This window comes from Xiphophorus maculatus, chromosome 2, assembly GCF_002775205.1.
Source record: "Xiphophorus maculatus strain JP 163 A chromosome 2, X_maculatus-5.0-male, whole genome shotgun sequence".
NCBI classification, from domain to species: domain Eukaryota; kingdom Metazoa; phylum Chordata; class Actinopteri; order Cyprinodontiformes; family Poeciliidae; genus Xiphophorus; species Xiphophorus maculatus.
The window spans coordinates 14,879,874-14,893,443 of NC_036444.1; the positions used below are offsets into that span (position 1 = coordinate 14,879,874).

Here is a 13,570-nt window from a genome sequence, read left to right on the forward strand (position 1 = left end):
GGATTATGAATTATTTCACTGAGCAGCAAGGTGCGAACCAGGCTTGCCATGACTGACCAAAAAATATATCAGAGGAAAAAAGCTTTTGATATTATATCTTCTGGAAATTATTTCTTAATAATTATTTTGGTTGTTTAAACCTATTAGTATTCCACTGTGATTTTGTCTAAACGTGGAAGATCCATGCTATTTAACATGACTAAGTGGAACAAAGACAGTATTAAAAATAAAAGCTTTAGAGGCAGATAGAGTACTAATTTAAGTGCAATGTTAATTTCTGTTTACCACAGTTGCCGAGCTGAATGTATATTTAGCGTTTTCTATAAGTTTTAAATATGATCAGTGCTAAGAACATCTAAATTAACCAATTATTGTTCCTATATATTGTTACTATTTAAGTTTGCTCTGAAGCTCAGTCTTGCTCTTTGTGTTACAAATGAGGTGAAGACTAACTCAGTAGAGGTAAAAAAAAAAAGTGATAGTTCTTTTGGGAGATAAGCGATTAATATTTTTGTAAACTTCTGTCAATATTTCTATGTACTAATGATTCAGTGAACTGTGTAAAGGTATATCTTTTTAAATCCTACTACAAAGGCCTCAGAATGCTCGGATGCTTTATTCTGAGTTTGTATTTTATTTTTTATACATAAAATGCTTTGGCAAAATATTTTAAGATCATTATATTAAATTCAACCCAATTTAATATACCTTGTTAATCTTAAAGGAAACATTTCTTAAAAATAATATTGCAGTTTCCTTTTCAAAATTTGTCTAATACAAAAAGCAAATATTTTTGTGTGTTCGATCATCAAGGCTAGTGACTCCAGATGTACAGTAGATTTGAGAGATGCTTAGGTCACAAAACCAAGGCTGTGTTACATGCTTGACTCGTGATATAACGACTCAAGACTTCACTTTCCTGAGAGTCAAAGAGTGCAGCTCAGATCTCATGTAAATAAGGGTGGGATTAAAATTAAAAGAGTAGGTCATTTAAGGTAATGTTACCCTTTTAAAAAAGGTTTTATTAACTGGTGTTCTTTGAAACATTCTGGAAAGTATTTTGGGGTTTTCCGCAATGTTCCATGACAGTCCTGTTAAAGGCCAGATTTGATTAATTGACCAAGGACGTTTTTGGGTGATGGGCAATTAAAGACTTATAATTTTTTCATGTTTGCTACACCAGGATCACAATCACCATAAGAATATGTCTCAAACTGCACTAACTGTTAAGTGAGTTATATTAAACTTATGTTATCTCTGACATCTTCATTTCTTGCCGCTAAACGTGCTGTTAATCTGCAGATAGAAAGTGAAGATATAATCTTGCCTATTTGATTCATTAAAAATTAAAGTAGGGTAAATGTTACATCTTAATAATTTTCTAAATATTTCATAGCCAGTCACAGCAGTTTTTATTACTGATCGTAATGTTTTGAAAAAAAAGATGTCAAATGATTCAGAGGTACAGAATAAAAATGTGAATACATAACCTGCAGCAATTCTGAGTTAAGTTACATCAGAAGACACTGCAGACTTCACTTAGATTTGCTTATCAAAGACTTGAGACTAGAATTGGGAAAAAATAAAAGACAGTATGACGTAATGTAACTTTGCTTTTTCCAATTTAAAACAATTTTGCTGTGGTGTTTGAAAACAAGGATCACACAATACAGAAAAACAACAATAGTTTATTTTACCCATATTTTGTGTATGAACTACAAACTCTGGTCTCTATAATCAATCTCCATATCTTTTAAAGGTCATGAAAGAATGCTTACATGAAAATCAATCTCTTATTCTGTTACAGCATATTTCTCTATTTTCACTTTTTAAACAGATTGTTGGCACATGTAAAATCAAAATAATAATAAAAAAGCTTTTTTTATTTTTTATTTTATCCTTAAAATTTATTTTTTAAGAAATCTACCACTAAAACAGCATTCCCTCTCACATTCAAAAAGAAAGGTAGTTTTTTAAAAAACAATATTGACCAAAAATATTCAGATATCTTACATACATGAGACAGCTTGACAAATGCAATTGATTTACCATTGAAATTTTCTGACAGTTTTCCTCCAAAAAAAAAAAAAGATAAAAGTCTGCAACAGAGAATTTTAGTCCTAAATTCCACCTCTAAGAGCTTAGACAAAACAATGACTGGTACCGTTGCCATCCTATGGTATACAAAAGTGCCACACTCTACAAAAGTAAGGGTGAGAAGTCCAGCAGGTAAAAATGTGTAGAACTTAAAGTTGACCGATTTTTTAAATTCATTGTATTGTAATATTACCAAAGCAGAAATAACCACAAAAGTACTGTGTGTTGCACCTTCGATAAATTATACAGTTTCTAAGAACAAATCAAACACTTTCTTGAAAGTCTAAAACAGTTTGTACCACAGTGTGGGTCTTTTGTGGAAAAATCGCCAATATGTTGAAGCCCCTTCATAAATAAAGACAATTAATTGGTGTGGGCGATTGACTTTGGGCTGTGGAAGGGCAGCAACAAAAATATTCAGGAAGGCTCATTTAAAGATTTTTGATAGATTGGGATCCACAGATAGATTGGAATATTTTACTGTAATGATGCCACACATATAATTTACTTATTTTATGTAAATATGTATTCAATCTTATATCATTAATACAGCTGATAGTTTTAATTGTATGTAAATTACAGCATAGAGAAAAAGTATTCACTCGCTTGGATGTGTCATTTTTTTAATGTTAAAAAAACAAACTTTACAAACAAGCCCACTTAATGTCAAAGTGAAAACATATTCTACAAAGTGACAATTCAATAAAAATATGTAACATAAAATCAGTGATTGCGTCAATATCTACCCCTTCCAATGTGACGGACATAATTCTATAAAGGTCTAGCCAACTAGTGCTTGTAGTCTCACGATGAGTACAATGGAGATCACCTGAGCGCAATGACAGTATGTCTAGTGATTGCAATATAACAATACCTGTGTCTGGGAGGCCCATTCACTGGTTAAGCAGAATTCCAGGCTACCAGAATGAAGACCAAAGGACACACCATGCAAATCAAAAAGATGGTTACTGAATGTTTGGTGACAGAAACAAAATACGTCTCTAAAGCACTGAACATCCGCTCGAGTTAAATCCATCATCAAGAAATGGAAAGAATATGACCCATATATAAATCTGCCTAGATCAGGTTGTACTCACAAACTGAGTGATAATGCAAGAAGGAGGCCATTGGGAGAAGACATCAAGAGACCCAGGACTACGCAGAAGGAGTTGCAATCTTTATCAGATGTTGCCCAGCTTCAAGCTTTCTTTTCATTGAAGAAAGCTTGAGTAGAGTTTGCCAGAAAGCCTGTGGGAAACTCCATGGTCAAATTAAAGAATGTTATTTGTTCTGATGAGACAACACTGGAGCTCTTTGGCCATCAGACAGTACGTTGCTTAGCAGACGTTGAACACTGCACATCACCACAAATTTTAAGTCATGGTGACATCATGCAGTGGGGATGCTTCTGTGTAGCAGCTCCTGGAAGGCTTGGAGAGGTAGAAGGTAAAATGAAATGAGCAACATATAATATTAATCCTAGAGGACAATTTGTTTCCATCTGCAAGAGAACTACGACTTTGCAGAACATTTATCTATTAGCAAGACAATGAATGACCGAAGCATACAGCGACATAAAAATGTTTTGAAGAAAACAATGATAGATCTTGTTCTGGAGTGGCCAGTTCAAAGCCCAGACTTTGATCAAATACTGACTTGAAGGGAGTGAATATTTATGCAATCATTTATTTTATGCAATTTCTTTATTTATTGATAATCATTTTATAGATATCAATTTTCACATTTACATTGGAGTTGTTTTGTTCAGTACTTTTGTCATAAAAATACACATTTTGTTAATCCAGACTGTAAAAGCATGAAAAAAATAAAACATCCAAGAAGGTGAAAAACTATGATTGTAAGGATTATTGTCTTGCCGAATTGCTCATGGGTCCTATATGCCCTCTAGTCTGGCCATATGTCCTTGAATTAAGCAAAATCAGAAAAGAAAATTTAATGGTGCTTCTTTTAGAGTTTTTTGTGTACCTGGCAGTTGTTTCAGTTAGTGCTACTTTGTTGCAACAACACTGTGATTTGATTTTTGTTTAAGAAAAAACATGGTTTAGGCAAAAGCAGAGAATAGGCTGTTCAAATTCCATACACCTTTGAGAAATACAGATTCTAAGCTGAATCTTATTAATTTTTTATACAACCATTATATAAACACCATGTATTGTTTTCAAAGTCAGTGTTGCATTTCTTGACAACTCTTTGATTTCTACTACCGTATTCCTCTGTTATTATCAATTACCAGAAGTTGGGGGAAGCTTTTAATTCATGATTCCTTACCTGGAATACAACCCAAAATTCTAAACATCTAAGTGACCAGGGTAGAATTGCAAATGTACTGTGAATGTATACATGTCATGCTTCTTCAATATGATCAAACAGTGTAACAATGCCTTTCACCAAAAATATCCTACTGCTGAAAAGAAACCCTATTTACTTGCTAAAAGTAAATCTTGGACCATCTGTCTAACCACAGCATTCATGGAGCTTGGCACAATTTTCACAGTAGGGACTTTAAAATGGCTTCCTGGATATGAGTGCCTGCAGAACTGTGTCCATACAAAGCCCATGGGCACATCAATTAAAATGTAAATTGTGTTGTCGCTAAGGGAAAAAGAAAAAAAAGGTAGGTGCAACTCAAACATCTGGTTGATGCCTGATCCCACACATTCTGCATGACCATAAAGCCTCTTGTAGCATAAGCCTTGCCACTCAGGGCCAAGTCCTTTGGTTGGCAGGGGCAGGGTGTGAAGCTGGGGCTGCCAAGCATCTCAATGTGGAAATGTGGCACATAGATGACAAGCAATGTGGTCAGACAGCTGTATAAAGGGTTTAAGCTTTTTCTTCAGCTCGTCACTCTGGTTCTGACAGCACTCCTGGCAGTACTGCAGAAGAGGTAACAGGTCCCAGCAAGAATAAAAAACCTCTTTAAAGCAGCCACTTTAATATGCACTGGAACACAGCATTAGAAGGTAAATGTGAGGTCAGAATACATTGGAAACATTTCAAGCAAGGAGAATTTTGCCAGGATGGGTCAGTGACACTATTCCCATCCCGTTCAATTACAATAATGCTTCTAAAATATTTATTAATGCTGCTATGACTTTCAGAACAGCAATAAATCTTAATGCTGTCAATGGTATATTTTAATAACAATAAAAGGATCCCTCTAAGTAGGCACGGACTTCTGTCAAGACAACTTTGAGGTCAGAAATATAATTGTATTTTGCATTCACATTAGGGACAGAACGACCTTTTGATCAATGAAATTTAATTTAAGAGAACATAAAATCATTAGTAATGAACTTCATTTTTAAACAGCTTTCATAAGTAGGGTCTATTTCCCTTTTTCAAGAACTTTATGTGACTTCATGGCAGAACAGAGAGTGCCTAATGTATGTGACAGTTCCAATTAAAACTTTGAATTGTGGTCAGAATTCATAACTGACACTTTCGCTTTGCCAAGTGTTTTATACAGGCATGTTTTAGATGACCACAAGTTATTCAATAATTTCATTCACTGCTGGAGAAAACCCCTAATGTGCTCTAGATTTTCTTCACAGGTGTAAAGTATGAAATTACCCACTCAGATTCAAACTGTAATTATACTAAAATACCAGCTAAAAAGTAATGATAGTTTTTTTTTTCCAACAGATGTCTTCTAAAAGAGTTTAAGCATATTTGTAAACCATTCATTTTCACATGAGAGGAGGAAAAATAACATGTATTAATAGATGAAAAAAAAGCAGAATAATCTTTTTTCTTGATTCAACCACAATATTTTTTTCTTAAATAAATAACTTCTGTTTTGTAAAGACACTTTTCGAAACAGTAGACATATTCTAAATCCCAATGTCATTGAATGAAAATCACTCCAGTGATTTGCTAAACATGAGTGTGTTGCTCCAGATTTGAGCGACAGTCCTCAAAACCAGTTGTCAATACTGTCCTGTCAGTAATGCCACTGTGTAATGCCAACAGTTTTATGAGTTAGTCAAAAGTATTAGATTTGGGTCTCTTGTACATTGTCTTTTGAGGTGGCCCGGATTAACAAAGGTTCGTGAGCTGAGCTGTGTATGGAATTCATAGCTGAGGCATGGTTGTAGGCAGTCTTGTAGGTATTGTAGTGGTTGAGGTGCTCATGCTCCAGAGACGGCAGAGTAAGATGGCCCTCCATGCCTGGGCCTCCTGTTACGCAGTCCTCATCTACATTGATGATCTCAATAGTGCGTGTGGGTGCATGGTGATTCTGCTGGTGATGCTGCTTCCGCATCTTGTAGAAGATAATCAGCATTACTGCTGCCATAAGAGTGATTGCAACGAAGCAGCCAATGATGATTTTAGTTGTCTTCATAACCTCATCCAAACCGTTGAGCGAGCCCTCTGTTACAGGTATTGTGTAGGGTTTTTCTGTTGCGCGTGTGGACAGTGGGGTTCGAACTGTTGTTGTTGTAGTAGAGGTGGGTGAAGGACTTTCCCATATACTGGCAGAGGATGTGGGGCTCACTTTCTGTTGAACAGTGGTGGTGAAGCCTTCGTTATGAGGTGTTTCTATTGTTTCTACTGTTACTGTGGTGAAGTAGCTGAAGCTACTGTTCTCTGGAGAGGACACATTCAGTGTGGCTGAGGCTGTTGTGTTACCTGCAGAATTACTAACCATACATGTGTATGTCCCTGTGTCCTGCATGGTAACATTTGTGAAATTCAGTGTCCCATCATTTAGTACAGAAATTCTGACTTTGTATGCACCATGTGTCATTATTGAACCGTTGGGTGTAATCCAGCTAACTGAGGTCAGCGAGCTGGCTCTACATTTCAACTCAGCAGCACTTCCCTCTGTTACATTTAAGTCTGCAGGAGGCTCCACAATAACGGGAGCATAACAATGAAAGTAATTCTGGTCCAGCTCACCAATATAGCGGCCCTTATATTGGGTAGGTGAGCTGCAGCGGGCACAGCAGCTGGTGTTTGCAGGTACCATCTCCTTAAGCCACCAGCTTAGCCACAGGATGTCACAGTTGCAATTCCAGGGGTTATGGTGCAAGTGCACCCTCTCCAAATGATGTAAAGGAGTAAAGAGATCATGGGGCAAAAGCGTTAGGTTATTATGGGCAAGGTTAAGCTCCACAAGTGACTGAAGGTCATCAAACGAGTTCCTTTCTATAGTCTGGATTTGAGCATGCATCATCCATAGCTTTTGCAGGTGGATAAGCCCTTTAAATGAACCAGGCCGGATAACAGACAACTGGTTTCCAGACATTTCAAGTTCATCCAGTTTGACCAATGGAGTGAGATTGGGAATTTCCTTCAAATTGCACATTCCCAAATTTAGGTAGCGCAGATTGCTCAATCCTTCAAAGGCTCCTTCTGAAATGTATGAGAGCCTTTTGAGCTCCCCTAGGTCCAACCTTCGTAATGAGGGAACTCTGTTGAAAGCATAAGAAGGAATGCTTTCTATTGGATTATTTCTTAGCCAAAGCTCCTTTAGCTTAGACAAGTACTCAAATGCTCCGTTTGGGATGGTGGTGAGTCTATTATCGAAAAGCTCCAAGGTATTGAGGCTTGCCAGTCCATTGAAAGCGCCCAGCTCAATTTTACGTATGTGGTTTTTGCTCAGCTGCAGAATCTCCAAATGTCTTAGATGTTTGAAGCTGTCCACCTTTATCACCTGTATGAGATTTTCTTGCAGATTCAAATAGCGTGTGTTGGTAGAGATGCCATCAGGAACTTCTCGCAAGCTTCTGCGGGTGCAAATAACCTTGCTAAACTGGTTACTGCAGGAGCAAACAGAAGGACAAGTTTGAGCACGCACCAGTCCTGCCACTACTAGCAGCTGGAGGGCTAGAAGCAGCACAAATAAAGGGTCGGACAAGGCCCGGTTCCACCTAGGACCTCGCATCATCTGCTGCTGCTGGGAAGAGGTCATCTTGTTGAACATTCATAATTCATTGACTGTTCTTCCACTCTTTTTCATGAGGATATGGGCCAACTGGAATGAAATGACAGAAAAGAGACAATTAATTAGAATAAGTATGATGCATGTTAAAGATTATCCTGGTCAGTTTTATTTGTATGTTTCAAATTCATGATAACAAACATGCATACAAAACAATCCACCATTTTTTAAAGGTTTTGTTGGCTCTAGTGGCCTTTATTTGAAAGTAGTTCAACAGGAAACAGGGTAATGGTCGTGCTTTGCTCCTGCACCATCACAGCACCGCAAGAATTCACCTTTTTTTAAAGAAATATATCTGGCATAGTAATTCAACCTCAAACACAAGAGGAAGAAACACATTTTTGTGTTGATGAAGAACAGCAACTCATGGTGCAAGTTTAGTAGATTGTAGTGTCAATCATCTGACATAAAAGCCAATATGTAATCTTTACTGGTTTTTCATTGATTAAGACATATGACTTTCCAGGTTTTTTGATTAAATTAGATAGCAAAAACTTGCTTAAACTAACATCAAGAACATATTAGTAGTTCTATTAGATTTTATTCTCAATGATTTGTATGAGCTCAACTATTGGAAGTTGTATGTTGTTACCTCTCTACTTTAGTGTCCAACCCACATGCTTTCCTAACTCAAATGTATTTATTTTTGATCACATTGTATTCTGTGCAAACAATGTATGTAATATAAATTATTTATATATTTTTTTTGATGTAGAGAAATTACTGAACACCAGATGGAGACTAATATTCTCTGGTTCAAGAAATGTATAAGTGATGGTAAAATACATAGGATAATTTGAATAATTATGTAATTTCTTCAAACAGGCAATTTGCATCTTACAAATTTACACTGAAAACAAAATAGTTTAACATGATAGTTCTAATAAATGTAAACTAAAAACTTACGCAATGCAAGCATTGCATTTTTCACACACTAGGTCTAAATGATGGTGGCAGCAGCTGTACTGACACTTGTCAATATTGCCACTGGTAGGCCGGGCTTCAGAGTTGCAACTAAAAATGAGTCAAGCAGTGATATTTAACAAAAAAATATGATAACAGGTATAAGTTTAAATGTTCTGAAATGTTTCTCTCTTCCAGCATATTTGCTCTTGAATGTAAGGAGTTATTTATTAGCCATAAAAATAAAGAATGATTTACATTACCCAGGAATTATATTTTTCAGCACAACTACAAGTATGTGATGGTATGGTGATGAGAGCATAAAGTATACTTTCCATTGCTCAATGGAATGCTTGGCCTGATAGTACGGTAGAAGACTTTTAAGGAACTGTGCCACTGAATTGCTCTATTTTGTGACTGTGTTCAGTAATGTGTTGCTGATTCTGCAACAGAAAGCTCTCCACTTCAGGACGAACAGGCTATTACTGTAACTGCTGATTAATTGCTAGATTACTGACTCCATTAATTCTTCAATTACAAAATTCAAAGTACCCAAATCCTAGGGTGGAGGAAAAAAAGTGTTTCCATTCAAGCAGGCAGACAAATGTGACAGGGATCCCACACCATGCTGAACGTCACTTTAAATTATAGCTCCTTTTTTATACATGTACACATTTGTGGCATGCCATATGGAGAAGTTAGTTACCTATGTGTGCCAGAGGACATTTGTTCTGCAATATGAATATCTCAAGATGGAATCCAAATTGCATGATTGAAATCATTAAATTAAGACTAGATTTAGTATCAAATTTGGCAGGCCACATTAATGTAATAGTAACCTGGATTGTATGACCGTCAACCATTTGGATCATTTGTGTGTCAGTGGATGTGTGTGGTGGTTGGAGGTAGGTGGAAGGGTATATTTGTAGAAATAATAGTGCTTGTGTTGAGTGGGTGTATGTGAGAAAGTTTGTCACCTCAAGTTGCCCAGCTGTTAAAAGTGTTGAAAATGGTTGAAGCCTTGCAAGGCTTCACTTATTTTCAGTCTGTCTTTCAGCTTCATAGAGACTGAAAGACAGGCTGACTCAGCTCTGGAAGATCCCAGACACAAGGCACAACGCCAGCCCTCAGCTGTTCCCCGTCCCTCCCGTCCCATCATGTTGCTGAGAACTCCAGTCTCCAGACCCAACTGAAGAATGGTGTTGCATAGGTCACAGAGAAGGAAGTTAGCACTATGGCAAAGGCACCATTCTCACTTGGGGCCAGCTCCCCAACTGACCTCACCTTCTGCCACCCACAGTCAACAGTCAAGTGCTATATTGACTGACCCCTAAGTCAATCACCTTACCTAGGTGGGAGCAGTTTGGGAGAACCTGGATCAGCCAAGCAAAGTGAGCCCGGCATCAGCAGCTTAGAACCCAAAGACCCGTCAGTTCAGTCAGGACCACAGCTTCACCCCAGGTGAGAACACCCACCCTCCAAACCCCCATTGTCCATTTGGGCATAACCTTAATCCCATAACCTCCCAAACCACACTTTGTCCTACAAATGTCCCACAGCAGCACCCCTATTTTCAATTATAACTTCTTTCACTTGGTAAGAAGTAAAACCTTGCATTTGACAAAAGAATAGGGTTCATTTTAGGTTGCTTATTTTCCATCTGCCACAGTACTAGCATATAAGCTCAGTAGTCTCAATTATGTTTATAAATACAAATTTATAAACTTTTCATTTGTGAAAATTTTAGTTGCTAAAATAATTAAAAAGAAAAGCAATGTCTCTCTTCTCATTTTTGCCGTTTCTTATCCCTTACTCCAAAAGATCAACCATCAAAAAAGATGTAAACAATTAATCAGCAGAAGGGCCGCAGAAAACATGAAGCCGATTTACAAAGCAAAACAAGATGTCAGCATAACAGCAACGAAAGCACAGAACTGGATTTGCATAGTGCAGAGATGGATTTAGACATAAAGCGATAACAAGATGAGATTAGAAAGATAGTACATCTTTCAACTTTTGAAAAAGATTAAAAATTGCTCTCTAGTCTTTTCTGCCAGATAGAGCTGAATACTGACCCAGATTAAAAGGAGTTAGACAATTGAGGAGCAAAATTTGAAACATTTTTAAATACTGAAAATATTGAAAATGTCATATATGTTACCATGTAGATATCATAATTTCCATATAGTTGCAAAGTAAAATACACCTTGATGCAGCTTACTCTGAGGACATCTCAGTTAATGTCTAAAATATGCAGCAGAGTTGCTGGACAAGATAACAGCATGTGACACCTTTGTCTTTGACGAAACTACCACAGCAACAGACAGACACTTACAAATGTACCAATTAGAAATACAACTCACCACATTACCCTAAGGCGTAATGTGGTGAGGGGGCAGTTGCATCAGCAAACCAGCTTGTTTTCATTTTATTCCATCAGAGGTGCCATCAGACCCCTTTAGGTTTATAAGTAGGAGAGTGACTGAGAATGGAGACATTTAAATGGCACAAAACTATAGTTTGGTTAAATACAATATATATCTGGCTAACATTATGCACTTCTATTAGCCATTAAAAACAACATTGTATTCGAAAGTGTTTTTTACATTCAAAAAAGTTATTGGGAAACATCTGAAAAATAACCAAACAGAGATAACATTTTTACAATCCTATTGCTACTGCTCTCAGCAATAGCAAAAGATTTTGCAGCAACATCTCCCACTCCATCAATTATTTCCAAACTTAAATGGCAGTTAGCCAAAATCCAGATATTCAAATAGTTCCGATATTAAACTGTCTCCTGTTTAATATCTGAACTACATTATACAAAACCTAAGTTTCTTTGATTAAAATTTGACAATACATTCAGTTAATTTTATTACATGTTTATACATTTTTTGTTTTATTCCAATCAACTCAAGAGTGATGTTTCATGTAGTAATGAAAGACAACCCTCTGTTAAATAATCTTTTACGGACAAATTTGTGTTTCCTAGCAATATTATTGTTTGACTGGAAATATTTTAAGCTGCAACTGCTGCAAGTTATGCAAAGCAACACAGTCTATAAGCTGTGGTCACGCCCATGGTGGGTGATCCGTTTATGGCAGATCATTACTTTTGGCACAACACCAGCGTAAGTGCATTTGTGAGTGGTTCTAATGATTTTAAAATTGAAACCTTGAAAAATCATAATATAACTATAAAACTCCATACATGCCACAATAAACGCACCCAAGTCTCCAAATCTCTCCCCAATGCCTTTCAGTGGCTGACAGCACCAATCATAACAAGACATGTTGACAATCAAGTTTAATGCTGACTACATTATTGCAAAACAAGAACCTACCTTCAAGTTTCTTAATAATTCTTCATAAGAAATATGGTTTGATCATAATAAAATGTTCATTTTGACATATTGAAAAGATCCTTCAGTGTGGAAATTTCATAACTTTAGAAAATAGTGTGTTCAGGTTTTCATCAGGAAGTTATTGTCATGTTCTTGCTGAAATGACTGACTCACATGCACAAATGCTCCCAGGAGGTAAGACTTGAAAGGTTTATTGTACAGTGAAATAAATGTGTAGATGGTCTTTGCTCCACAGGGATTTTCTGTCAGCTCATGAGGACTAAGTTTCTGAGGAAAGAGAAGACAGGTGAGTGGAGGAATGTTGATAGTGAGGCTGAAATGGATCCTGGTAGCTTACTGGATAAATGGTGGAGGTTTTGCCTGGGGAAGGCAAGCGGACTCCAGGATGATTATCTGTGTGGTGATTATAGATGGAGGGCACTGGTGATCTGAGCATAGAGTTGGAGATGGAAACATAGAAGGGAGGACAGGCCGCTCATTGGTGGTTGAAATAAGGAGCATGATGGTTGTCAGACATGAATGATGTAGAGTAGTTCTGAGGCAGAGGAAGTTGGTTGATATCCAAAAGCTCTAGGGACATGCAGCTCGGAATCAGCTCCTTTAAAGGAGATAAAACACAGAGATTAATCTTGATGCATGACGCTAGGCAGCTCACTAGAAGAGTCAGAGACTTAGTTTACCACTCAAGCAGTGAGAGACTGACAATCCACTCCTCATAAACACCGGGAGATTGACTTGATTGCTTGCAGGTGTGTGGGAGCACACCTGCACATCTACACCTTCCAGGATCGAAGCTCCGGTCCTATTACACCTTTTGGTGGGAACCTGAGATTCAGGAAGAAACTGACACAAAACACAAACACCCCAGATTCCTAACAGTTACAGTCACATTCTTCCATTGATTGTTTTGGAACTTTATGGGAAATCAGTTTTATGTATGTTCTCCTAAATATCCATTTTCCATAGGAAATACAGCTAATTAGCCCTAAATAAGTTAATTTATTCATATTAATGGCCACACCAAGCTACACAGACATTTCTACTAGCTTAACATTTTTAATGGGTGCTTGTGTTTGAGCAAATCAAACAGAAAAAATTAATGTTTTTGGAGAGCTGGAAAAATTTGAGTGTCATTAAAGTCAAACAAATTAACTACAGAAGTTACTGCTTGGCATGAAGTATCATATATTCTTTTTTTTCATGTTCAGTATGCAAGTGAAAGTTGACTCTCCAGCAA

The 13,570-nt window shown here is 37.0% G+C and overlaps 1 protein-coding gene across 2 annotated transcripts in view; it reads right to left on the reverse strand.

The window, feature by feature from the left end:
- Window positions 1-1,672: 1,672 nt before the first annotated feature.
- lrrc4c (leucine rich repeat containing 4C) overlaps window positions 1,673-13,570 on the reverse strand; it is a 63,509-nt gene continuing 51,611 nt past the window's right edge. For both annotated transcript variants that reach the window (XM_023326876.1, XM_023326875.1), the window contains one exon: window positions 1,673-8,095. In XM_023326876.1, coding sequence (XP_023182644.1) covers window positions 6,110-8,044 — 1,935 coding nt within the window. In that variant the 5' untranslated portion in view covers window positions 8,045-8,095 and the 3' untranslated portion in view covers window positions 1,673-6,109. The remainder of the gene's footprint in view (window positions 8,096-13,570) is intronic.